This window comes from Heliangelus exortis, chromosome 20 (assembly GCF_036169615.1).
Source record: "Heliangelus exortis chromosome 20, bHelExo1.hap1, whole genome shotgun sequence".
Classification (NCBI taxonomy): Eukaryota; Metazoa; Chordata; class Aves; order Apodiformes; family Trochilidae; genus Heliangelus; species Heliangelus exortis.
Window position 1 is genome coordinate 2,442,826 of NC_092441.1, and position 27,357 is coordinate 2,470,182.

At 45.8% G+C, this 27,357-nt stretch overlaps 1 protein-coding gene across 3 annotated transcripts; it reads left to right on the forward strand.

Moving 5' to 3' along the window:
• Positions 1-987: 987 nt before the first annotated feature.
• LOC139805580 (ATP-binding cassette sub-family A member 10-like) lies at positions 988-25,469 on the forward strand. 3 transcript variants are annotated; one of them, XM_071764120.1, is made up of 39 exons: positions 988-1,497; positions 3,504-3,613; positions 4,018-4,228; positions 4,664-4,822; positions 5,059-5,159; positions 5,858-6,084; positions 6,595-6,733; positions 7,088-7,273; positions 8,277-8,424; positions 8,926-9,097; positions 9,492-9,550; positions 9,966-10,076; positions 10,168-10,343; positions 10,667-10,786; positions 11,008-11,146; positions 11,300-11,390; positions 11,671-11,810; positions 12,380-12,499; positions 12,600-12,789; positions 13,457-13,623; positions 14,356-14,483; positions 14,736-14,873; positions 14,972-15,085; positions 15,378-15,548; positions 15,898-16,008; positions 16,585-16,713; positions 17,502-17,570; positions 17,985-18,076; positions 18,904-19,027; positions 19,210-19,333; positions 19,725-19,816; positions 20,589-20,767; positions 22,622-22,697; positions 22,945-23,039; positions 23,461-23,580; positions 23,764-23,904; positions 24,171-24,250; positions 24,331-24,386; positions 24,936-25,469. In XM_071764120.1, the coding sequence occupies exons 2-39, from the start codon at positions 3,512-3,514 to the stop codon at positions 25,032-25,034; spliced, it is 4,896 nt and encodes a 1,631-aa protein (XP_071620221.1). In that variant the 5' UTR covers positions 988-1,497; positions 3,504-3,511; the 3' UTR covers positions 25,035-25,469. The 3 variants fall into 3 exon arrangements, with proteins under 3 accessions (XP_071620221.1, XP_071620222.1, XP_071620223.1); XM_071764121.1 differs by lacking the exon at positions 988-1,497 and adding an exon at positions 3,245-3,358; XM_071764122.1 differs by lacking the exons at positions 988-1,497; positions 3,504-3,613 and adding an exon at positions 3,792-3,900.
• The last annotated feature ends 1,888 nt before the right edge of the window (positions 25,470-27,357 follow it).

The following is a 27,357-nucleotide window of genomic DNA, read 5'->3' on the forward strand; positions in this document are numbered from 1 at the left end:
TGTCACAATTTTAGCAAATAACCAGGTGACAGATGCTCTCTGTTAACCCCTTCCTGCTCCAAGGGGAAGATAAATAGGGGAATAAGGGAGAAAGACTTTAAGGTTGGGGAAAAAAAAAAAAAAATCAAACCTAGAATAGGTTTAATGAAGTAGTAACAATGGGACCTGGCATATCCACCTCTCTCTTTAATTTTAATTTTTTTCTTTCCCTTTGGGAAGAGGGGCTGGAAGGGGAAGAGAAGGCCTGTATGCCTAGGAGATGAACTGAGGACAGGTCTTGACTTGATTCTGTGGCCTGATTTATTACTCCTCTGGAGTCTGCCTCAGTCACAGAAAGTTAGAGGTTGGAAGGGACCTCAAAAGATCATGGGTCACCTCCAGGAGGTCACACAGGAACACATCCAGGTGGGTTTTTAATGTCTCCAGAGAAGGAGACTCCACAACCTCCCTGGGCAGCCTGGGCCAGGGCTCCCTCACAGTAAAAAAGTTTCCTCGTGTTTTTATGGAACCCCCAGTGCTCCAGTTCACATCCACTGCCTCTTGTCCTGTATTTGGACAAGATCCCGGCACCATCCTCCTGGCTCTCTCCCTTTACATATTTATAAACATTAATGAGGTCACCCCTCAAACAGCTACAATATCTGCATGTTAGTTAAAACTTAGGGGGTGGGTTTTTGGGTTTTTTTCCACTGGACAGAGCAAAAGCCAGCAGATCCAGCTCTTTTCCATTTGCAAGCCCAGTCCCTGTCCCAGCTGGTTCCTTCTCCTTCCCATCCTCACCCTTGCAGCTTCCAGGGATGCTGTGATGAGTGATGGAGGAGCAGGAAAGCTCCCCAGCCACCCCACTCAGCCTGGGGATGAAATCCAAGCCACTTCCCTTTAGAAGCACAGATCCAGTCAAGAGATGTTTGTTTATTTTAAGCATGGGCTGGATTGGGCAGAGCTGCTGTGCCCTGCCTGGGCTGGGGGCATTGCACCATTTTGCAAACACAACCTTTGCCATGCAGAGAAGAGTCAGAGTCCCATCCTCTCCTCTGCCTGCAGCAGCACTCCAGAAGATTTCTGTTTCCTCTTGATGCACTGAGAAACATCACAGAGTTTGCCAGAGGAAAGATTTTTTTTCTCTGTGTGTGTGTGGTTTGTTGTCGGCCTCTTTTTTTTTTTTTTTTCCTTTTTAATTCTCTTGGCCAAGACACGAGAACTTCCTGAGTAACTTTGCAGAGAGCTCCACAACAATATGCTCTGTTTGCTTTTTATAACATAAATAAATCTGAAGATCTGCCAAGGAGGAAGAGGGGGAGGAAGCCAGAGACAAGGGAGGTGATGGTGTGAGGAATGGCTTTTGGCAGAGAAAAAACCTGAGTGAAAAACGGGTGTGTGGACAAAGGAGCCCTGAGAGCTGCTGGGACAACCAGCAAGCCCAGCCCAGGGAGGCTCAGCATCTACAGGCACAGTGCAAAGGACAACACTGGCTTCCCTTCAAACCTTCCCCTTAAGGTAAGGCTAAAATATTCTTCTTCAATAAAACTTGGTATTTAAAAGGGCATGAAAACATCCAGGGATGACCGAAACTCTTGATAAATAGTGAGAAGAGGTGTAGGTGGGACACTGGGTGTCTTTCTAACAGGCTGAGTTAAGCTTGTGATTAAGCTCAGTGACTATTTAAAGGTGACAGAGTCTTTTTCCTCTTACTTTGATCTGAAAAATCACACCAGCTGAATTCAGTGTGCAGCAGAGGTGCATTTCCAGGTTCAGCTCAGCTCAAGCATTTCAGAAAAATGCCCACGTGAGGCACAGGCTTCTCTCCCTCCCTGCAGCATAAGCTAAAAATCAAAACTAAAAACTCTTCTGTCTGTTTTACACACTTAAAATTTCCCCCTGCAATACTGAAGGAGCAGTGAGAGCAGTTCTGAGGTGTCCCCAAACGTCTGAAGTCTGCAGGAGTGCAGAGGGGTGACAGGGACAGGGGACACCTGGGACACCCACAGCAGGTAGATCCCCACCTGGGTGTGAAGCTGAAATTCCAGCAGTGTGTCAGCTTGTGAGGATCACCCTATGGGACTGTAAAAATTAAGGAGAACCTGGGAAGCTGCTTTAGCTGGGACAAAAATCCCACTCCAGTTGTGGAAACACGCGTGGGTGATCCACACTGTCTCACACCTTCCTTCTGCCAGGAGAAAAAGTGACCCAGCAATTGCAAGTTTCACTTCAGGGTCTCCTCAAAGGAGTCTGAAGATCATTAGCAGAGGGGAAATGGAGATTTTTGTACACCCAGACTCAGTGGGTTTATCTGCAAGAGAAAATCCTATCAGCAGAGTGGTGGCAAACCAGCAGATTTCTGCCTCTGAGCCCACGTTCCTGCCCCTCCTGTCCCCTGCCAGGACAGGGAGAACCATTTTTGCAGCTGCTTTTCCAGCATTTTGGTGCCTCAGTACAGCAGAACCACTCCTGCTGGCTGGATAGAAATCTTGGGAAGAAGATAATTTCTGTCTTGCCTGTCAGCACCAGGAGGCATCATTCCCTGCAGGGAAGCAGACAGTGTAAATCCTCCTCCTGTCTCACAGGAAGCTTCCAGAGGATTAGATGTACAAATGCTCTGATTTTTCTACCTGAGACTGCACTTGAAGAAGATCAATATCTTGTCTGAAAGCAGATTTTAGCCACCTGTGTGACAGCAGAGCAGCTTGGCTCAGTGTAACCCTTTTGAATTTAGATACTTAATCTTTTTTTATTATTAATTATTATTTTATTAATTTTAATATGGGCATCTCTCTCCTGTAACTGTTACCTTGACAGCTGGCTCCATGCCTACTTGAATTTTCCCCCACAAGCCTTAACCCAGGGAGGAAATCTTTGCTTTGCCTCGAAACCTTTTCAGAGCTGCTGCCATCCCTTCTGGAGTGTCACAACACCGAGTGCCCCGAGCTCTTTGCTCTCTCATTTCCCCTGGATATCCCTGCTAATGACAGCTCTCCAAAAACACTTCCAAGAATTTGTTCTCTTGTAGCTCCGAGCTGCTTCCAATCTCTTCCTGCATGAGCTCAGCTCCTCTTGCTGCCAGGACTTGCTCAACACTTCTTGGTGCCGAGCCCACAGCCCGTCAGAATTACAAGCAAAAAACATTCCAGTGATTTTTCATCAACCAGGTTTTGTTGTTGCTTCTCGAATATTAAGGCCATCCGAGCCAATCTGGTCCTGCAGCCTGACTTTCCTTTTTTTAGTTCAGAAATAACTCCTCCCCTGCAGCCCAGGGGTGTGAAATTTGGGTTCTGATGGTTGTTCCTGTCCCACTGCTGGGCACTGGGACTGTGGTGAGGAGCTGAAGGTCTCTTGATCCCTCCTAGAAGCTGTGCTGCAGGTCTGAGCTGCTTTACCTCTCTCCCTGGCAGTAAAAAAAGGCAGAAAAATATTTGCACGCAGGCAGGGGCCATGAAAATGAAAGCAGTGGCTGCTGCTCTGCCTCCTGTTGCAGCTCCAAATGAGTTTAGAAATGTCATTTCTAGGTTCAGCGATGAGGACACTTCAGAGAAATGTGAGTGTGTTGCAGCAAACTAAAATCCTCTTGTGGAAAAATGTGCTTCTCAAGTGGAGGATGAAAATGCAGAGCTTTCAGGTAAGCTAAAAAAAAAATTAAAAAAAAAAGAAAGAGAAAAGAAGAAAAAAAAAGGGAGAAACTAACTTCTGAAGAGTGGCCAGTCCCTGCCTGCCCCTGTACTTCAAGTTTGTTTTGTAAAGCTGAACATCAAAATACTTCTGAAAATCCTTGTCTGGGAATGAACAAAGGCTTTATTTTTTTAACTGATAATATTTCTGTCTCTGATGTGATGCGTGAGAGCTCAGGTGGGCTCTTTGAACAGAGCAGTTTCCTGAGCTGAGGTGCAGGATGCAGAAACCTCACTGGTGAGTTGACACCTAAGAAGACTCTTGTGTGACTGATTGCCTCTTACATTTTCATCCTACAGAAACTTAGCTTTTATACTCTTCTGTGACTAAATTTGTCTGCTCTGCCCTTCCCAGGAGTGGATGCTGTCTCTGCTCTTCCTGCTGCTGATGTTCCTGGTGAGCATGTTCATGGTGAACATCCCCTACCCCGAGGTGCCTTACAGCCCCCTGGGACACCTGGATGATCCTGCCTATGATGCCACTGGGGTCACCGTTGCCTTTACACCCATCACTGGGACCACCAGGCAGATAATGAATAAAGTGGCCTTGAACTCTGTAATGACAGGTATGGTTTGCCTTGTAAAGATTTAGCTTTGTCCTAATTTAACCAATTATGCATCGTGGTTGGGTGGTTCTCCAGGATCATCGGTTGGTAGAGAAAGTTCACACCAAGTCCTCCATTCTCAGTGTTTCTTCTCTAGTATTTATCTAGTATTTCACTTGCTGGTGAGGTCTCTGTGTGCTTCTGAGCTGTAGAGCTCTGCTTTTGTGGAATAATACTATTAATGCACATTAGTTCATTTGTTTGAGATTCGCTTCATCCCAACTGCTGAATTATGAAGAATTTCTAGGTGCCAGCCAAGAAAACTGAAAAGGAAGAGATGCAATACTAAATAAACCCAGAATATACACCCCATGCCTGTGCACACAATTCCAGACTTGCAGGAACTCATTGCAATGGGTGTTTTCATTTTCAGTGTATTTTTCTTGCAAATTACAGGTATAAAACTGGAGGCACTGGACAATGAGAGAGCCCTGGAGCAAGCCTGGATTTCAGATAAGGAAATTATAGGGGTTGTTTTTAAAGACAATTCCTCCTATCACCTCAGGTTTCCATCTGGGAAAGTGGTTATTCCAAATGACAACTTTGGCTTCATAGGTAACACAAAATGAGAATATGAGGGTGGGTGCTCACCTGGCATCACTTTGGGGTGATTTATTTATGGTAAATGACTTACTAAATTGTTCATATATTAATTTTGGCTGTTGGCCTCTGTCTATTTATAAAGTTTCTCATCGTGCATGTTTATCATTGACTTTTGTAGTGAAAAAAAATTCTTTTCACTACTTTTCACTGCTTTTACCTCCCATGCCTTTAACCTCTCATCCTTCCAGATAACTGCTACAATTTCTCATCCCGGTTCTGTGACAGCCCAAGGTACTGGTACAAAGGTTTCCTGTCCCTGCAGTCCAGCATCAATGCTGCCATTATAGAGGTAAATCCCACCTATGAACTGATGTAAGTTCCCCTCCTTCCCCCCCTTTTTTTTTTCTTTTAAACTTGGTATAGGAAAGAGAAATTGTTCCGTGACAATAGGAAGGGATGGGCTTGTCAGGAAATTCTGCAGAGAAGCAGCTGTCTTAAAATACCATTATTGGCAGTGAGAACCTGAATGCAGTTGCAGCAGAAAACTGTGGCTTTCCATTTAATTTTGAAGCACTAACTTTGGTTTCTCTTCACAATGATTCACTCTCTCAAAAGCTGGGGACCAAGCTTAACACCATGGTTTGATTTAGGGTATTTCTCAGATTCCAAGGAAAAGGTGATCCTGGCAGGAGGCTGGGCTGGTGTGAATAGCTTCTGGAGGCAGAATTATCTATTTGGTTCCCAAGTAGGCATGTCTGCCATTTCTTGTCCTCCTTTTCCAAATTGTTCCTTACAAAATTCCAGGGGCCATTCCACCTGGCTGGGCACTTCCAGGTTGCTGTTTTCCCCTTGGGAGAAAAATGGGATCTTGGGGGGTGTGAGACACTTTTTCCCCTGGGGCTTTTTTCCATTACTTATTGATGGATGCTCTCAATTGGCACTAGGAATTAAGTCATAGGGATGAGGAATCAGAAGGTTCCTTGGGTAAATGCATCTCACTGTAGAAAATAAACTAAAAATTGAGATGTTGGCCTTGAACTCCTTTAGGTGGTGGCAAATCATTCTGTTTGGGAAGAAATGAAATCAATTGCTGGTGTCCGGATGAAGTCCCGGAGTGTCATCTCCTCCATCACACTGGAGTACAGCTTTTTCATGATCACTATTGTGATGTGTTTCTCTCCATTCATGTATTTCTTGTCCATGAATATTGTGAAAGAAAGGAAGAAGCTCAAAGTGTTGATGAAGACGATGGGGCTGCAGGATGCTGCATTTTGGTGAGCTCTTTTTCAGATGAAGCATCTGCATGCAAATAATCAGTACCCTCCTGGACACTTGAGTCAGTGAGTTAAGTCATAGAATCATGGAATGGTTTGTGTTGGAAGAGATCTCAAAGGTCACTCAGTTCCATGGGCAGGGACCCCTCCCCCAGCCCAGGTTCCTTTAAGCCCCATCCAACCTTCAACACTGCCAGGAATGGGGCAGCCACAGCTTCTGGGGGCAGCCTGGGCCAGGGGCTCAGCACCCTCATGCTGAAGAATTTCTTCTTAATGAGTTCCTCAGTTTTCTCCAGTGCTCTAAAGACAAACCAGAGGGTTGAGTATGGCAGCAGGATATTTTTCCTTGGCTATTTCTGTCTAAGTTGGGCTGTGCTCTGTTCTGCAGAGAACGTGAGTGAGTTGACCCTGGGAATTTATTTTTAATTTTAATATTTTATTTCACAACCATTCTCCCATGCATCCCAGCAGTTCTTAATTAAGTTCTTAATGACACCTTTCCCTCTTCAGGCTCTCCTGGAGTCTTCTGTATGCTGTTTATGTGCTGGTCCTCTCCTGCTTGCTGACAGCCCTGGCAGTGCAGGACCCCTTCTACCTCAGCACCTTCCCTGCCGTCTCACTCCTGTTTTTCCTCTATGGCCTGGCATGTGTAAGTCAGGTTTTAAAGCCAACTTTTTTCCCCATGTGATTTATGAACATGCTGGTGAGCTTAAATATTACCCAGAGCCTTCTGCCCAGTGCTTGTGGCCTTTCTATGATGGCACCAACTGCAATGGCTGAGGGGATTCTCCACCAGTCACTTGCATTACATCCTGAAGGGCTGACAGGCAGCAGGTTGGCTGCAAAAGTCCTGATTTAAATCTCAGATCAACTTGTTAAGGACATGAATGTATTTATTGCATGGTCCCAGCTCACCAGAAATCTCTCTGCCTGGCAAAAGGAGATGGAGATGTTCAAGAGATTTATTCCCTCCAGGGACTGAAGGAAAGTTCTGTTCTTACAGGTCCACCTGGTTTTCCTGCTCTGCTCCCTCTTCAGGACCTCCAAACTTGCAGGCTCCATGGGGTTCCTCATCACCTTTCTCTTTGGATGCCTGAGCCTTGCTGTGCTGATAGAAAATCTTCCTGAACCTCTGCAGCTGTTTCTTGGGGTCTTCTGTCCTTTTGCATTTAATGCTGGGATTGCAAAGGTATGGGGCATCTCCTCTGCAGCTGGACCTGGGCCCTCTCAGGGCAGGGGACAGAGTAGATTTTGTGTCAGGTTGTGACAATCAAAGACCCCTCTGGACATCACAGACAGAGGAAGGCACAAGAAATCATAGTTTTCAATTTTTCCACATCTGTGAAATCTCCAGGTACTTTTCTCTCATATCCATGCCTCGTTTTGCAACATCCACATGAACTGAGCTGCTTTGGGCAGCAAAGAAGGGCTCCAATCCCCCTGTCCCAACCCCCCACTTAAAGAGCTGATGAATGCAAAGCAAACCATCCCCCTCCTTGTCCCAAATCATCTGCTGCTCTGCACGTCTGTCCCGTCCAGATGGACCCGAGGAAGCCCCAGCACACAACAGACCCATTATCCACCAGGGCAGCCAGGAGGTGACTTGGGGCCACCAGTTCTTGGCCACCCAGTCATTCCCCTCCTCCTGCAGCAGCTGTTCCAGGTCACAGAAAGAATGCAAAAGACAATCTGAGTTTGCTGCTGCAGCCCGTCCCCACTTTGGACAATTCTGGGCAGTTTCTTGCTTTTCCCTCCATCGTGTCTCCATAACTCTGAGTGATGCTTTGTAGCTCCAGTTATTTAATATTTGATTCCCTGATACATAAAACAAAAGGCAACTGTCTGGGAGAGGAGAGTGCTGCACCAGCAGAGAAAGAAACTGAGTTTATTGCTGATTTGCCATATGGTTAAATCAATCACTGTGTAAAATGTGTCTTCTGTCACGTCAAGGGTGCCAATGTCATGTTTCTCGAATGATTGTCTATAAATCTCTGATTTTTTTTCTGATTTCTGGAAAATTCTGAACGAAAACATAAGCTAGTAAATTTATTTCCCTTCCTCCCTCAAAAGGAAGAAAAATTGTCCAGTACTGCAGATGAATTATGGGCTAACACAATCAATGGCATCCATGGTGTGATGGCATGTGCCTAGTTGTCAGCCTGAAAATTTTTCTTATTTGTCCTTTATTTCAGATTTTTCACTTAGAAAAATATGGAATAGGTTTCTGTTTTTCTAACCTTATGGAGGAATCATACTTCTTGTTTTCAACTTACATGATGCTGGTCTTTGACTCAGTGTTGTACCTGCTCTTAGCACTGTACTTCGACAAAGTTCTGCCAGGTAGGGATGATTTATTCTCATGATCATTCTTTCTCCTTTCATACTTTTGATTAATACAGACTGAGTGCAATATCTCCTGAAGGAAATGAGGGGCTGCTGCATTCTCCAAGTCAATGAAAATAGGTTTTTGACTAAAAAAATTTATTAGACCACTGGGTGGCTTTTCTACTCTGAGCAGCAATGGGTAATTCCCAAAGCAAAGACACCAAAGTACCTAGTACTATATTTTCCTCCCTAATCATGCTGCTGTTGAACTTCTTATGAGAAAATCATGTAATAGTGTGTGGGTTCATATTTTAATTAAGTAAAATATTGAATTGATCAGATATAACCCTGAAGACATCCCTCTTGTCTCATCCACCCCATCTCCAAACCTCTGGCCAAAGTACTCATTTTGAGGCCCCCCAGTACTTATTAGAAGCTCCTAAATGTTTACTCCAGGATGAAATCCTGATTGTGACTTTTGTTAATGACAGGCCATCTTCTTTTCTTTCCTGCCAGGCAAATATGGCATCCCAGATCCCCCTTTTTTCTGCCTGAAGCCTTCGTTTTGGGTGCAGAGCAGGAGAAGCCTCACCAGGGAGATGCCAATAACTGCAACAAATCCTGAGGACTTTTTGGGTGATGACATAGAGCCAGTGCCCCCTGAATTCCTGGGAAAGGAGGCCATCAGGTTAAGAGAGAAGGAATTGCTATTTATCCTTTTTGAGCTGGGTAGCTTGGCTTCAAAACTCCCCCAGACCGTGGCTTCTGCCACCAGCTTTGTTTTGACTTATCTGGGCAGTTTCCATGTTTGCAAAACAGGCAGACATTAAAGATCAGGTACAGATGAGATAAAGAAAATGATTCAGGCTGGCTGACCATGGCTTTGAAGCCTGGACAATGATGTTCATGCCTGTGTATGGAGCATGCCCCAAATCCCTGAACCTCAGGGTTGCCTCCAAGTACCCCTCTGGCTTCCCATGCCACTTCTGTCACGTTTTTAAGACCCATAAGGATGAAAAATGGCACCCAGGAAATTTATTTACAGCTATCCTGAAATAATATCCTCCTTGCCTTCCTTTTAGACTCCACAATATTAAAAAAACCTACAAAAAGAAAGACAAGAAGACAGAAGCCTTAAGAGGTAGGAAAGCTGCAATATTGATTCCTGTTACTGATGAGGAAAACCAGTTGTGCAAACACTGCAGTTGTAGGAGTGAAACAACACTTCCATTGCTTGGAAATTCATGTAAAATATTCATTTATGCAAGAGATCACCATTTTATTCAGCTGTTCCTGACTTTCTATTCCTAATGAAAGAAATTAAAGTTTTATTCTATCATTGTACTTCTCTCTTTTCTACTAAACACAAGGCAGATTCTTATGCCTTTAGTTGGAGGTTGGCAGAACTTTACCCCACTTTAGTACAGTAAATAGTAATAATAATATTAATTATTACTACTCATCCCTCCTACCTCTCCACTTGTCTTGCCTTCACCAATGAAGGGAGGCAATTCAAACCTCCCTTCTTTCCCAATGTGATGCTTTTTTCATTCTAGGTTTGTCTTTAAGCATTTATGAGGGTCAGATCACTGCCTTACTCGGTCACAGTGGGGCTGGGAAGACAACCCTGTTAAATGTGCTGGCTGGGCTCACTTTGCCTTCTGCAGGTAGGATGGCAGATGGTGGGTTGGGGGGGCTTGATCCCCAAGCTGCAAAACCCATTTTGTTCCACCTCATGGTGTTTATTCCTCTAAACAGGCTCTGCAACCATCTACAACTGCAAGCTCTCTGAGAGGAGAGACAGGGAAAGGATGAGGGAGCTGGTTGGCATTTGCCCACAGTTCAACATACAGTTTGAAGCCCTAACAGTGAAAGAAAATCTGAAAACTTTTGCTGAAATCAAAGGCATCCAATCCAAAGAGGTGGAGAGAGAGGTGAGCACGGGTTCCCCTTCCCATGCCTCACTTTGCTGGAGGCAAATCCAATGCTTTGGGAGAGGTTTCTTTCACTTTGGAGACCTCCAAGGGTCCACCTGGCTGTGTCTTCTGAACATTGAAGCTGTTCTCTAGCTGCAGCCAGGTAGGAAAAATTCTGGGCTTGGAGAAAGCACTCTACTCCCAGCCCAAGGAGATGAAGGGATGTAGCAGGGTTGGTTTGGGAAGGAGATGGACCTGGTACATGCTGTTAGCTCCTGCACTGCTAACAAAGGCTGGGAGGGTGATTGGTGTTGAGAATGGACATCCTTGTGCTGTTCTAGGTGCAAAACATTTTGGGAATGCTGGAGATCAGTGACATCCAAGACACTCAAGCTGAGAAGCTGAGTGGTGGGCAGAAACGCAAGTTGTCCCTTGGGATCGCATTGCTTGGAAACCCCCAGGTAAAGCAGCAGGGATGGCCCTGCAATGCAGGGAATATTCAGGTCCAACATAACTAAAGCCTTATGGATTTACTTGGCCACAAGTTTGCTCCTGATTTCAGACCCCTTTAAAGTCCTCATAACTCTTAAAATGTAATAATTTGGATTTCGGCGAATTCCAAACCCCTGAGACGTGGGATTGCTCCAGCAAAAAATAATGTCTGATCCTCTCTTTCCTGCAGGTTTTGTTCCTGGATGAGCCCACAGCTGGGCTGGATCCTCTTTCCAGGCACCAGGTGTGGAGCCTCCTCAAGGAGCAGAGAGCTGGCCGGGTGATTGTGTTCAGCACCCAGTTGATGGATGAGGCTGATATTTTGGCAGGTCAGCACAGCCCCAGCAGCCCTGATAACCTGGAGCAGAAAGTCCATGTGGGGTTCAGACCCCCCCACCCACCCCCAAAAAAAAAAAAAAAACCCAAGTTTTGAACTGCTGCTGCTCTGCACTAAAAATTAATTTGGTTTTTTCTTCCTTCAGACCGCAAGGCTTTTATCTCACACGGGAAGCTGAAGTGTGTTGGATCTTCCCTGTTCCTGAAGAAAAAATGGGGGATTGGCTATCACCTAAGGTATCTAGTTCAGAAATCAGTATCTGGGATGTATAGATACCAGGAATCTGTACGGGGGAGCTGCAAACAGCTGTCATCAAAACAAGAAAATGACCTGACTGAATATTCAGTTAAATGAACTGAAGCAGAGTTTTACTCTGAAGGAATGAGTGAAGTATGCTGGGCTTTTCATTTTTTGCATCCTAGAAAACACAGTGGTGGTTGTTTGATGGTGTTGTTGCATTTGTTTGGGTTTTTTTGAAACTAAGCATCTGTTTGGGTTTTTTTCTGAACTGCACAGGATCCATGTCAGTGAGTCTTGTGACCTGGAGAAGGTGACAGCTCTGGTGAGAGGGCACATCCCCAATGTCATGTTCTCAGGACACAGTCAGTATGAGCTGAGATATAAACTGCCATTGGAAAACACAAATAAATTCCCAGGTAATGTATATGGAAAGAATTGAGAATAGTCCATAGAGAAAAAAACCAATCACAAATGTGGGGAGATTTTCTACAGCACTTTTTAGACCTCTTGCATTTTGATTCCCCCCAACTCAACATTGCAGCATCCATGTGCTTAAGACCAAGATGTACAAAATGGTTTTCTACTCTTTGTAGTGAAATCCCTGAACTGGGTTATGGGTGTTACTGAGAGTTAATTTTTCTTTCTGTTGAAAGAGAAGGTAATGGGAAAGCCCTGTACAAGGGGCACTGCAGTGGGAGCAGGCAGAGCCTCACTCCCTGTGTCCATCACTGGTGGGCTGGGGGTCCCATGGCCCTCAGAGGATGCTCAGGCTGAAATTTTGGTGCTAAACAAAAAAACATCTTCAATGACCTGGCAGTTCTGCAGCCCCCCAGCCCCTCTGAAACCTGGCAGCTTGTTGCTTTATCATTTTCCCTGTGGCTGGAGATGCCCCAGTCAGGTTGACTCTGCTGAACCCAAGTCTGGGCAGGAGATATGTGCTTATTCTGGGAAGCCTGAAGGCACCTGGATTATCTCTGTCCTGCAGATCTGTTCAGTGGCCTCGACAGCTGCTCTGACCAGGGGATTATCAACTATGGAGTTAGCATGACAACCCTGGAGGATGTCTTCCTGAGACTGGAAGAAGAAGCCACCTGGGACCAGGAAGGTACAACCCATGGCTGAAGAGAGCAGCTGCTTTGCATTAACTCCTGGGGCTGCCTCCCAGAACAGGCTAGGAGGTGGCTCTCCATTTTTCACCTCTGCAGATGAGCACATCCTTGGGGAGGAGGGGGCAGGACCACAGAGCCCTGAGGAGATGGAGCTGGGGTCCCTGCTGCTCTCAGACAAGGGGACAGTGGCAGGGGACAGCTTGGCTCTCTGGAGGCAGCAGGTCTCTGCCATGGCATGGGTCCACTTCTTAAAGCTGAAGAGTTCAGTGAAAAACCTGAGGTCAATGTAAGTACCAAAGAGTTTCTCTGGAAGTGGGCAGAGTCCCAGCCCTGGGGGGAGAGATTTCCCACCCCTGTTTTGTTGAGGATTCAGATTTATTGATATCAGGTCCTGGCTATGAGTGACACTGGTGTTAGGCTGCAATCAGAGAAGGGGAAAACTTCTGCCTTTCCAGTGCCAGTAATGTAAAATCTCCTTTTTGTGCATTTTCAAATCTATACTGAGTGATTTATGCAATCGAAGAAGTTTTTTTTGAAAAAAAAATACAAAAACAATGGGTACAGAGGGAGGAGGCAAAAGTACTACTTTCAGGCTTCACCTTTAAATTTTTTTTTTTTAATTTCTGTGATGTTGCCAGTATCTGAACTCATTTGGCCCCATCGCTCTGGCACGCTAGTGGGGCACAAGAACCAGCAGGGAGATGCTGATTTGTGAGCAACTGAAAAAACTTAAAAAGCATTTCATGGCCCTAAAAAGTTGAGAAGTCCAGATCTGAAGCCCTCTCCCTGCTAGATTTGGAGAACCAAGGTTTGAGACTTCTGAAAATAAAATTGCCAAACCTTTTCAACAGAAACCCCCCCGGAGGAACCCGCCCATCGCCTCGCAGCACACAAACCCATCCTGCTGCACACACTTGTGTTCAGGCTGGTTCTTCATCTCTTTCTTAATGCAGTTTGCTGCTCTACGTGGTTTTTCTGCTTCCTCTGGTTTTGCAACTGGCCCTGGTTGCTGCCTGGCAGAGTGTGAGTGCCTGGGAGCTCTCCTCGGCTCGGTATTTCTCTCCCCTGAGGAACAGGGCTGGCTCGGGGACAACCAACCTCCTGGTCCAGAACAGCACAGGTGAGGAGGAGAAGCCTGTCCTCCCCCTTTCCTATGATTCTGGGCCTTCTTCCTGCTGCAAAATAAAAAAAAAAAAAAGTGGAAAGAGGAAGATGGAGGGGAAGCAAGGGATGATGGAGGTTTGAGTGAGAGAAGAGCAGGAGATTGGTTTGAATGGTTTTGGGTTCAGCAGCAATGATCCTGATGCAGTGGTGTGAGAAAGGGATATTGCAGTATTGGGATCAGAAAGGACCCAGTTCTTTCTCTTTCCCAGTCCCAAATCCTGAGCTCTGCCAGGATTTCTGCGTTGAGTAGGATCCCCAAACCAGGCTCCATACTGGTAAGGGCTCCCTAATGCTGAGTCAAACTAATGGTCTGCTTGCAGAGTTCTCCCTTCAACATTCCTATGAGTGGATGCTGTTTAATGGTGTTTTGCCAGACTGTAATACTGTTGGCTTCATCAGACCCTCAGCAAGGAAAATACATCTTGTAGCAACTCATCAAAAGTAGGAAAAAAAAGCCAACAATACCAGCTTCAGTCATTGAGACTGAAATCCATTGATTTGACAGAAATTAATGTGCAGTCACCCCCCAGTTCTGTGCTGTCTGACACACACAGCTATTAAACTTCCTCTGCTTTTCTTTGGTGGGCATGGAATTAAGACAAAAAAGGGAAAAAAACAACCATCAAACCATCAAAGACTCTTTTGTTGGTCAGCATCAGGATTCCTCTGCTTCTGCCTTTCACACCAGGCACAGACATTGGAGACTTCATTCACACCCTGGAGAGCCAAGACCTGAGAGTGGAAATAACAAGTGAGGAAAATATCACAGAGGAGCTAAAACACAACGGGGCTCTAAAAGTGTCTCGCAAGGGCCAGGTGAGGATTTTTTGGTCAACAATTCAATAATTAAGTAAAACACCTCCACCAGCTTCACCTAGGGGATTCCTGTAGCATAAATATAGAGACCTCCAGTACCCAGTAATTCAGTTTTTACCAAAGTGGAGGCAAAATGAATTATTTCACGCTGGGTTCTCCTGGCAAACTCTTTTATTATTATTATTAATTTATTTTTTTTTTAACTGCTGTGAGAAGCCAGGAGTTCTCACCTTGCTATCTTACCCTCTGAAGAGCTACAGGTTTACAATATTATGCCACGTGGAGGCCATCAACTGCTTCCCAGTCCTTGTCAATGTCATCAGCAACTCTCTGCTGAGAACCCTCAATTCCACCCTGCACATTCGGACCTGGAGCCATCCCTTTTTCTCTGTAAGTTTCAGACCCTGGCAGCCAGGAAGTGTCAGGAAAAAAAAAAAACAAACCAACCTTAAATCTGCTTAATATCTGGTTTTTTCTTCTGTTTTCAGATCAAAAACCCACGGTTCTGGGATTATTTTGTTTCTTTTTACCTCATTTATATGCTGTTGTTATTCCCTGGGTTTCCTCCTCACTTTGCAATGGGCTACATGCAGGATTACAAGGTAAATTCCTTGAAATGGAGCAGTTTGGGCTGGGATTACAACTGCATTGCCACAAGGGCTTTAAAAACGATGGGCAGCTTGGGGTGGGTTTTTTTTTTATTTCTCTGTATTACCCTGAGCAGCTTTGCAGCCAAAAATGCTGAAAAACGATAAGAGGTGGAATTTGCCCCCCGTATAAGGATGCTAACAGCTTTTTGTCATTTTTTTTGGATTTCCTGAAGTCATTCCCATGGGTGTAGTTGCCCAACCAGGCCCTGACCATAACCTTGCCCTTTGTATTGTGTCCCCCAAGGCAGGAGCTGGTGCCCAGCTAAGGATCTCAGGGCTCTTGCCCTCAGCTTACTGGTGTGGCCAGGCTTTGGTGGACATCCCTCTCTGCTGGATCCTTCTCTTCTCCATGTTTGGCCTTCAGTTCACAATGAGCAACAAGTTTTCTGGGAGCATCATCAACCTCTCCTTGCTGGTACATCCCATCCTGGTGACCTCTGGTTCCCTGGGGAGGGATTGGGGTCAGGTTTGGAGCCCATGGAGGGGTAGCTGAGATGGTGCTGGCAAACCTCTGGGTCCCTGGGTGCTTGCTGACCTCCTTTTTTCACCTTTTATCATTAGGATTTCCCCAGCTGGAAGTAAAAGGCAATGAATCTTGCCTGAGCATAAGCCCTGACACTTAGAAGCCAAATTGTGGTAATTTATGGATGTCCTGATCTTAATGAATGGTCTTTTACAGTGACCCACCTTGCTATAATCAGGTTTTGGGGTGTATAAATCACTCAGTTTTCTCCACTAAAAGCCCTTTTTTTCCCCCTTTGCAGATCATGGGTATCCTTGGCTATGGAGTTTCTATTGTTCTCTTCATCTACTTGATCTCCTTCGTCTCTCGGAAAGGATGGAACTGTGATTTTTGGTCTTTTATCCTGATAGTGGTAAGTGTATGGCTAGGTGATGTGCTGTAGGGTTTGCAGAAATGTAGTTGGAGATTTTAAGGTCAAAACATCAAGTCTGGGTGCAGAACATAGATGTGGGCACCTGTTTTATGGAAGTCGATTCTATTTTAAATTTTTGTCGTCAACTTCTGTTCCCACCATCCTGCTGTGGCACAGGAAAATGCTTGGATCTGCTGCAGGAATGGAGGCAAAAATGTTATTTATTGCTCTGTTCAACAGCTCACAAACAAGGGATGTAAAGTGTGGAGACATGAACCTAACGTGGGAAGAGAGAGGTTGCTTGGAAGGAACTGGGATGGGAAAAAAACAGGATAGGATCCCATGCTTCTTTCTGCTGCCCAAAGCATCCCTCTGTCTGGGAAGAATTTTTTCCCCTTCTGACCCAGCCAACAGTCAGAACCATTGGGCAGAAATGGCTGAGGACCTCAGGACCCTTTCTCACCTTTAGATTACTTGTCCAGTCTTAGAAATTCAGTATGGAACAGAACAGGTAGAACTCCAGAGTTTTTTAGGCCAATGAGTCCCATAACCCTTCCCTTCTTATCCTATTTTCAGGTGTGCTTGGTTTCTTATATCATTGGCAAAATCATGGAGATCTTTACTGATACTACAGCCTCTCTCTATGTTATGTCTCTCTTGATTCCTGTGTACCCACTGCTGGGTGTAACCATCATCTACCAACAGGTAAACTGAGGCACGGGGTGAGGAGAGGAGCCCCACCATAAACCACAACGTTGTCAGCAAAGGCTGGGGGTAACCCCAGGCTGCATTCTGGGAGGCACAGCAGGTTTCTCTTTTGGGGAGGATTTCCCAAATGGCCAGAGTGAGCTGTTGGATGATGGTAGCACAGCAGATTTAATTAATTTTTCCAGCTGTTCACTGGTGGCTTGAGGGCTACGTCTGGTGCAGTTGAGCTGTGGCTGTGGCTGAGATGAGCACTTTTCATTCTTTCCATCCAGAGTCAAGAAACTTGGCTTCGTAGCCAAAGGAAGGAGAAAAATCTGAAGTTATTCAAATCTGACTTTGCATGAAAACTGAGTGAGCACTGGGAACACTCACGAGGTGCTTTGCTCCCTGTCAGCTGAGGGTGGTCATGGAAAGTCAGATAAAAATTTAACAACACCCTCCAGCTCAGTGCAAGATTGTTTATGAGCTACAAATAACTCAGGAGTAAAGTCCAAATACAAGAGACTCTTCTGACCTGTCCCACTCCCCTCCTGGGACCCCAAAAAAGAGGACATCACCCCCAAAAGGAGGGTCAGATACAGGCAGTGACCTTTTCTATATAGGACTGGGATGCCCCTACCCACACACCTGTTTGTTCATCTGTATGGTGAATATTTGGGGCAAATCAGAAGGTTTTGGACATCTTCAAAGTATTTGTGGTTTGCTTTAAGCCTTACAAAATTAGTCAGCATTTTACTAAAGTATTACAAGTCTTAATTGTGTTTTGTTTTGGTTTTATTGTGCAGTTTTTTATGGAAGACCTCGACATGTTTGGTGAGACTTCTGGGGAAAATGTCCTGTTACCTGTCTTTGCAGTAAGAAAACATTTAAGATTAATTTTATTTAGGAAATAAATAAAGTGTCTTCTAAACCCTCTCCTCAGTTAGGAGGAAAGCTGCAGGAGCCCTGAGCTCATTTCATGCAGGAGGAGGAACTGGATGGGTCTGGATTCCCTCCCTCAAAATAACTTCAGTCCTTTGAAAGAGGGAAAATTAAAGATTAAAAAAATTAAGATGGAAAATTAAACCAAGCCAGATCACTCAGTGCTGCCCTGCTATTTTATAAATTAATTTTTTTTCTACTATTGGGATTTTCTGCAGTGTTGGTAACTGAAAGCAGAGTTCCAGCCTTCAGGATTACCTTGCCCTTAGATATTAATGGGCTTTATTTGTACAATAAAGGATGGAAGGCGAGGCTGCTAACGTGGCAACTTCTTTTTTTTTTTCCAGCCTTACCTCCACTCTGTGGGTTTCGTTTTTCTTCTTCGATATTTGGAGATCAAATATGGAAGAGCAGTTCTGAGAAAGGACCCAATATTTAGGTTTGTATGAACACACCCACCCCACACCTCCACTCCTCCCACACTGCTGTTCCTTCCAGGCAGTGTTTTGATCATTTGTAAATCAATTTGTAAACTTGTAAATTTGTAAATCAATTATAAATACGATTTTTCTTAATATTGGTGATTTTTAATAACTGAAATAGCCCCTTAAATGCTGCAGTGGAAACAGCTCTCAAGCTTCTTAGTACCTTCACACTGCTGTCTGTGCTGTGTGGAGGTCCCAACTTGGTGCTTTGTACAACACAGAAAGAATAATAATAATAATAATAATAATAATAATAATAATAATATTAATATTGTTATATTGTATATTGATACATTTGTAGTTATATCTAATATAAAATAATAATAATAGTAATAATAGTAATAAAGTTAATATTGCTATATTGTATATGGATACATTTGTGATTATATTTAATATATAATAATAATAATAAAGTTAATAGTGTTATATTGTATATGGATACATTTGTGGTTATATCTAATATAAAATAGTAATAATAGTAATAATAGTAATGATAGTAATAATAGTAATAATAATAATAAAGTTAATAGTTATATTGTATATGGATACATTTGTGATTATATCTAATATATAATAATAATAATAATAATAATAATAATAATAATAATTACTATTACTATTACTATTACTATTACTATTACTATTACTATTACTATTACTTTTACCATTATTTTTTAAAAAAACCACAAGAAACATTGAACCACTGAACTCTTGGTCTATCCAAAATGCCACAGTGGGGAGCAAAAAACAAAATACTAAGTCAAGTCTGGTGGGTTTGTAGGATTACCCCAAGGAGAGAAAGCAGCCACCAGCATCCTGAGGAGCTGGAAGAAGAAGATGAAGATGTTAAAGCTGAAAGAGCAGCAGTGAGAAATGCCATAGCAGCTTCAGACCAGGAGGAGGAGGTACCACTGGCTGCTGACTCCTACAATAAAGTGTCCTCTTGCCCCTCGTGTTCTCAGTGAGCTGCAAAACAAATTCAAAGACTTGAAAAAGATTTTCTGCCTTTTTTTTTAATAGGAAAATGTTGCTGGAGGTTTAATGCTGTGCAGTGTAATAGACTAAAGTTTCTCATTCTTTGCTTCAGAAATCAGTCATTATTGTCAGCAATCTCTGCAAGGAATATAAAATAAAACAAGCTGGCTCGGTTTTCAAGAAGAAGAAGAAGAAGAAAACGGCCACCAAAAATGTTTCTTTCTGTGTTAAAAAAGGTGAGAACTGGAACTGTTCCCTTAGACTTGTCTGGGAGCCCTGATCATGGCCAGAGGGTTAATTCCCTGCAGATTCTCAGTGAGCTGAGCAAGGACATCAAGGCCAAACCTGTTTGCTCTGTGGTCAAGGCTCCATCTGGGGCTGATGTTTTTTAATGAGAACATGAGGTGGCTGCATCCTCTCCCTGTTATCTGAGATAAGGGGGGGTCCCTCTGCCCAGGATCCACCTCAGGACCCTCTGAGAGACCTCAGCTTGAGACCTTTATGGCTCCTCAGAGCACAGATTTAGACTGTTCCATGTGATACTTGACATTGTATTTTTTTTTTTTCTTTTGTGATAAATTTGTCGAAGGGGCAGTGTTGCTCAGAAGTGATGTGTGCTGTTTCTAGGAGAAGTATTAGGACTTCTGGGGCCCAACGGAGCTGGGAAAAGCACAGCTATCAAAATGATGACTGGAGAGACCCCACTGACTGCTGGGCAGGTAGGGAGCATCCAGAGAAAAAGGGACAGATCTATCAGAAAAGGGCAAATTCAAACCTTGCACCTAATGTGCTCTTTCACATGATGATCAAGGATTTAACTGAATTCATTGTCCTATAAAATTAAAGAATGGTAGAACTCTGCCAGTTGGAGAAGACCCTTAGGGTCACCAAATCCAACTGTTAAACCCAAACACTGCCAAATCCACCACTAAAACGTGGCCCCAAACCCCACATCTCTGTCTTCCCAATCCTTCCAAGGATGGGGACTCCACCACTGCCCTGGGCAGCCTGGCCAGGGCCTGACAACCCTTTTAGTGAAGAAATTGTTCCTAATATCCAATCTAAATACCCTCTGCCACAACTTAAGGCCTTTTCCTCTTGTCCTCTTGTTTGTTGCATGGCAAGAGACCAGCACCCTCCTTGCCACAACCTCTCCTCAGGCAGCTGTAGCAAGTGAGGTCTCCCCTGAGCCTCCAGACTCAACAACCCCTCAGCCCCTTCTTTTAAAACTTGTGCTCCAGACCCTTCCCCAGCTTTGTTGCCCTTTTTTTTTATTGTACTGATGGAAAACACTCTGAGCTGCCTCTCCCTCGTCTGGCATCTACCCTCAGTGGCCACGTTTATATTTAAAAACCACTCCAACGAGGGTCCCAAAAATCCCTCTTTGGGTTTCCTCACCTCAGTCCCACTGTGAAGCCCCAAACTCTTCCTCTGAACCATCCCCTTGTACCTGGGCAAGGTGAGAGCAAACCAAGCACCGTGGTCCTGCAGGTGGTGCTGAAGAGGAGAGATGGAGCAAGCTCTGCCCTCCAGGCCCATGGAGCTGCCTCCCTGGGGTACTGCCCTCAGGAGGACCCTTTCTGGCCAGACCTCACCCTGCACCAGCACCTCAGGGTCTATGCAGCTGTGAAAGGGGTGTGCAAGGAGGCCACAGCAGCTGCTGTCAACAGGTATGGAGGGAGGGATGGAGGGATGGAGGGGATGGAGGGAGGGATGGATGGATGGATGGATGGATGGATGGATGGATGGATGGAGGGAGGGATGGATGAAGGGATGGAGGGATGGAGGGATGGATTGAGGGATGGATGGATGGATGGATGGATGGATGGATGGATGGATGGATGGAGGGATGGATGAATGGAGGGCTGGATGGATGAAGGGATGGAGGGATGGATGGATGGATGGATGGATGGATGGATGGATGGATGGATGGATGGATGGATGGATGGATGAAGGGATGGAGGGATGGATTGAGGGATGGATGGATGGATGGATGGATGGATGGATGGATGGAGGGATGGATGGATGGATGGATGGAGGGATGGAGGGATGGATTGAGGGATGGATGGATGGATGGATGGATGGATGGAGGGATGGAGGGATGGATTGAGGGATGGATGGATGGATGGATGGATGGATGGATGGAGGGATGGATGAAGGGATGGAGGGATGGATGGATGAAGGGATGGAGGGATGGATTGAGGGATGGATGGATGGAGGGATGGATGGATGGATGGATGGATGGATGGATGGATGGATGGATGGATGGATGAAGGGATGGATTGAGGGATGGATGGATGGAGGGATGGATTGAGGGATGGATGGATGGATGGATGGATGGATGAAGGGATGGAGGGATGGATTGAGGGATGGATGGATGGATGGAGGGATGGATGGATGAAGGGATGGATGGATGGATGGATGGATGGATGGATGAAGGGATGGAGGGATGGATTGAGGGATGGATGGATGGATGGATGGATGGATGGATGGATGGAGGGATGGATGAAGGGATGGAGGGATGGATGGATGAAGGGATGGAGGGATGGATTGAGGGATGGATGGATGGAGGGATGGATGGATGGATGGATGGATGGATGGATGGATGGATGAAGGGATGGAGGGATGGATGGAGGGATGGATGGATGGAGGGATGGATGGATGAAGGGATGGAGGGATGGATGGATGGATGGATGGATGGATGGATGGATGGATGGATGAAGGGATGGAGGGATGGATTGAGGGATGGATGGATGGAGGGATGGATGGATGGATGGATGGATGGATGGATGGAGGGATGGATGAAGGGATGGAGGGATGGATGGATGAAGGGATGGAGGGATGGATTGAGGGATGGATGGATGGAGGGATGGAGGGATGGATGGATGGATGGATGGATGGATGGATGGATGGATGGATGGATGGATGGATGGAGGATGCTGCCAGGGCTTGCTCAGTGTTTTATCCCCAAGCCTGAGTGCATGGGGAGGGGAGTGAAAAGTCAAGATCCCCTGTGAGCAGCCTTGAAAGAACCTCAGGAAATGGAGCTGCAAAAGTGATTCTGTGATTAAGTTGGGTGGGTTAAGAAAATCTCCAGTTTTGGCCAAGTGCATTTAGTGGTGATAAATTCACCACTAATGTGCTTTTAAGTGTGTTATCTTTAGGAGGCTCTTCTAAAATCTCTGATGTTATAGTCTGGTATCACAAGAAAGGGTGTTTAAATCCTGCCTGCTCAGCTGATACTGGAGAGGTGGAATGAATTTATAATGTTGTTGACACTAAGAATGGGTTTAGAAAAGAGCTTGTGGCTTTTTTGGTACACTTCAAATATTCACTTACATTTTAATAACACAATAAATGTTTAATGAAAACAAGCAAGAATCAAGTGCAAGGGGATGAAAGTTCATTTCTGATCATTTTTTGAATTCTTGGTGAGAATATTGGGTTGGGATTAACTAAGGGCTTTTTGGGGGGTTGGTTTTTTGTTTTGGTTTTTTTTTTTTTCTTGTTCTCTTTCCCCACAGAATAGTGAATGCTCTGCAGCTTCAAGACTATTTGAAGAAAAAGACCAGAAAATTGCCAGCTGGGATAAGCAGAAAGGTGGGGTTTGTTTCACCTCTAATGATCACTGTGCTGCTCATTGCACAAATCAAAACCCCCTCTCTGAGCAGAGGGACCCAGGAGAGCCTCATTTTGTCTCCGTGGAGGGGAGGTGTTGGAATTCAGTTTTTCCCAGACTATATCCCCCATAAATTCCCATGAAAGAAGCAATGTTTTCTGCAGCTTTTTGTAGACATTGTGCCAGGGTTTGCAGAAGATTTGACTCCATCCCCTTTTCCTGCTGTAGCTCTGCTTTGCCTTGGCCTTGCTGGGCAACCCTGATGTCCTGCTCCTGGATGAGCCCTCCACTGGCATGGACCCCAAAGGGCAGCGTTTCATCTGGTGAGTAGGACCTCAGGCACGGTGTAAAGAGCTTGGAAACCAAGAGTAGTTGCCTAGGGTTAGGTACAGGCTGTTCTACCCCATCTGTTGTTTGTGCAGCTCGTCACCTGCCAATGGTTTTATCAGAAAATCTGTTTTTCTCCTTCTCTCGAGCTAAAGGGTGAGCAAGAAAAGGGAAAAAAAAATTTTTTTAACTTCATCCCACTTTGTGTGGGATTTGGTAGAATTTACAAAGCCACCTGAGTCATAAGTAATGTTTTTTGTCATTATTTCACAGCAGGACCATGAGCACATTGGGCTGGAGCTGCTGTTTGTCGGGGTTTTACACATCATTAAGGGAAAAAACTTTCGGAGGGACAAGGGATTAAGCAAAAAGTGTCTGATATTCCTAGTTTTTGTCCTCCTTTCCTCTGTTCCTCAGGAAGCTGCTCCGTGCTGCCCTGAAATCCAAGGAGACAGGAGCCATCCTGAGCACCCACTCCATGGAGGAGGCAGAGGCCGTGTGTGACCGTGTGGCCATCATGGTCTCTGGGCACCTACGGTGAGGAGCAACAAAACCAGCACTGGTTGAGCTGGGAAAATGTCCCCACATCCCCAGGGAATTCTTCTCCAGCCCCACTCTCTTGAGATTTACAGAGATTCCACCAGCAGTACAGCTTGGGGAGGAGGTGGTGGGGCGACTGGGATTTCACACTGATGAATTTTTGAACTCCCTGCCCTGCAGGTGCATCGGCTCCATTCAGTACCTGAAGAACAAATTTGGGAAGGGCTACCTGCTGGAAATTAAGGTCAAGGATCCAGAGCACACTGATGGTCTCCATGCTGAGATTTTGAGGATTTTCCCAGGTGCAGCCCGCCAGGAGAGGTAACTATGGAATATGGGACAAACTGTGGTTTCAGCACCATTTTAGCCCTAAAAATGTGCCCGGTGGGATGGCCAAATGCTGGAGAGGGATGGGCAGCTCAGAGTCCCTGGGTGGGGTCTGATTTGATGGTGTCACCACACCCAGCCCTGCTGGGATCCCTGCAGTAAAGTATCCACACATCCAGCTCCTTGCATGACACAAAGTTCTGGGCTCAGGACCTAAATACAGAGCAAAAAAAAATCACCTTTTCTTCTTTTTCTTCAAGGTTCCCTTCTTTGCTCGTCTACAAGGTCCCAATGAGTGATGCACTGCCCCTGTTTCAGTCTTTCTCCAAGCTAGAGGAAGGTAGGAGCAAAGCAAGATGAGTCTTTGAAAAGCTGGAGCAGAGGCTGCTAATTTTGGGCTCTCTTCCCATTTCTCCACAGCCAAACGGAGCTTCAACCTTGAGGAATACAGCTTCTCTCTGAACACTTTGGCTCAGGCAAGTTTTTTCAAGGCTGCAAAGGGCTGAGCAGCAACAAAATCTGCAGCAGGACCTGGGCCAGTTGGGTGGCAGAAGGATTCCCAAAAACCCCATCTTGGGAGTGATGAGCTTGGGGTCCTCTCCAGGGAAAGTGGTGAAGAATGATTCGGTTTTCTTCACTCCTGGGATTTAGAGGGGTGGGGAAAAGCCTTGGCAAGGGGTTGCTGCCTGATTCCATTCATTGGAGAAAGGCACAGCCAAGGGATGGATGCCTCTGGTTGATGTTCAGCCTCTCTGGTTGCTCCTGGAGCAGCAGGTTGTTGCTGGTGGTGGCAAAGATGAGGAATGCTGATGCCAGACCATTGATGGGTAAAATTTACTCTATGGATACACCTGGTGCCTCTCAGCAGATTGGACCAGAAAACACAGGAGTCTCAGCCATCACATAGCTGGTCCCCACACAAAGGTGTTTCCTGCACCTCTCCTAGGGCTGGCAGAGCTGGACCTCCTGCAAAGGAGCATCCAGAAGTCAGAGGAATAATCAGAGTTTTATCTTGCCCGTCCCAGGTGTTTTTGGAACTCTCCCGAGAGCAGGAAAAGGAGAATTTTGATCTGACTTTGGGTGGGACTTATGAATGGAAACAGCTTCAGCAGGAGGACTGGTAGAGACCTCAAGCTGCCTGTTCACACACGACTCAATATGAACCAACCCAGTGTGATCCTGCACCTCTTTACTGCCCTTGTCAGCCCACCAAAAAGAGGATGAAGAGCTGAGCATGGGCTGAGGGCTCCTCTTTGAAGCAGAAGACATTTCACCTGGACTCTGCAGGTGTCTACACCCAGGCTGCTGGATGAGATGGTGCTGGAGAGGATGAGGATGAGGAGCAGGATGAGGAGGTTTGCAGAAAAGGAGGGTGAGAATCCCAGCCCTGGAGCCCAAGGCTCTGCTTTGCTCGGTGGATCTGGGTGCACATGGGAATCTGGACACGCTGCCCACCTCCTGGGCTCCTCTCCCTTCCCCAGTGGGTGTTTCAAAACATCTTGCTGAAAATTGCACTCTATTTTTATACCCTGCCAATAAATGTCTCTATGGAAACAGCTGCTACGCCCTCAGATGTCATCATTGCTCTGGACCATCAGGAGAAGCCCAGCAGCTCAAAGTCCTGGGATGGAGGTGGCTGCAGAGGACTCGGGGCTGCTGGCCAGGGTTTGGTTGGTTGAAGTCCCTCATATTTACCATGTCCAGCAGCCTGGCTTGGTGAGTGTGCTCAGCACTGCCCTCCCTCCGTGCTGGGGTGAGTGGTTTTCACTCCTTCCTCTGGAAAACAACCTCTGGTCATCCTGGAGAAGGCTCCAGGAGGACCTGAGAACAGCTTTTCAGTGCCTGTTAGAAAAATGAGGAGAAACTTTTCAGCAGAGCCTTTTGCAAGAGGATGAGGGGTGATGGTTTTAGACTTAAAGGAAGAGAGAATTAGGCTGAATCTAAGGGAGACATTTTTGACCATCAGGGTGGTGAAGCACTGGAAGAGGTTGCCCAGGGAGGTGGTAGGAGCCTCATCCTTGGAAAAATTTCCAGATCGGGCTCTGAGCCACCTGATGGAGGGGGAGATGTCCCTGCTGGCTGCAGGGGGTGGGACTAGATGGCCTTTAAAGGCCATTTCCAACCCAAACCATTCTATGACTCTCCTGACAAGTGGGCCACATGTAAGCTCTGTGCCCAGCTCCTTTCCAAAGGTTGAAATTCCCCAGGAAGCATCAGCTCCAATTCTCTGCATAACGGGTGGTGGTGTTGCAGTCGCTGCTGGGGCTGCTCCCCACTCAGCTTCAGAACATGTTTTGGCACCTGGAGCACATGGAGTTAGGAAAATCCTGATTGTTTCCCTCCTGGTTGTGCAACCAGCTCCATGGCTGCTCCCAACCCAAGGGAAACGGGTGAGTGAAACCAGCAAACATCTCAGTCACCTGGTGGTCGGGCCAGAAAATGGGAATTTTCCCAGAAAATGGGAACTCACCAAAGGGAAGGGGGTTGTTCAGTGATATCAGGGGAGGTGGAGATATAATGACACTTTATACCATCCATTCCTGATGGTTTGGGGAGTTTTTTTCATCAGTTCTTCCAGGTTTGTGCCTCTTGAGATGCTGGTGGTGAGAGGGACCCATCTGCTGGGATGCTGCTGGTTTGGGTGGGTTTGGGGAAAGCATTGGCTGCCCTCTCCTCACAGACAGGGAATGAGGGGAACCTTTCCTACCACACAGAAGGAGGGGAACTGGCTCTCCTTGGAGGGCTTCAAAAGATGAAAAGATGGAACCAGAAATGAAAGCCCCAGCAAATAAGTCCTGACCCAGAGGGAGCATCTCTGGGAGCTGCAGGGGAGAGCACCAGGAAATGGGGAAAAAAGGAGAGCAGAGCAGAACTGGGGGGTGAAACCTCCCTGTGCTGATTGCTGTTTCTTCTCTGATGCCTGAAGAGCAGCTCCTGCCCTGGCTATTCCTTCCAACACCTTGCAAATTGTTTCTTTAACCCAACCCCATCCTTCACTGTGACAAGTTTGACAAATTATTCTCCATTATTTTGTGGGTTTTCCATTGCAGGGGAAGACAAAGCGAGGAGACCTGGCTCCAGCATCACCTGCATAAGGAGGAGAAGGGAAAAAAAACCCAGAGAGTCCCCTAAAGGCAAGCTGGTTGGAGCTGGGGCTTTGCATCAGCCCAGAGGGAAGGGGGAGAGGGCTCGTGGCATTGCCAGAACTCAGCCCAGATTTCCAAGTCCTGGCCCGTGGCCAGAGCTTGGAGAAAGAGGTTCTGTCAGCAGCACAAAGCAGAGCTTGGCTGGCAAGAGGAAATGACCAAAAGTTCTCAAAAAGTTCAAGAGGTCTTAGCTTTTCTGTTGGGGAAAAAAAAAAAAAAAAAAAAAATAGAAATGAGAGATTTCCTGGAAATGAACTGGCTTCTGAAACATTCCCTTCAGAGGTCACCTCCTCCTCTCTCC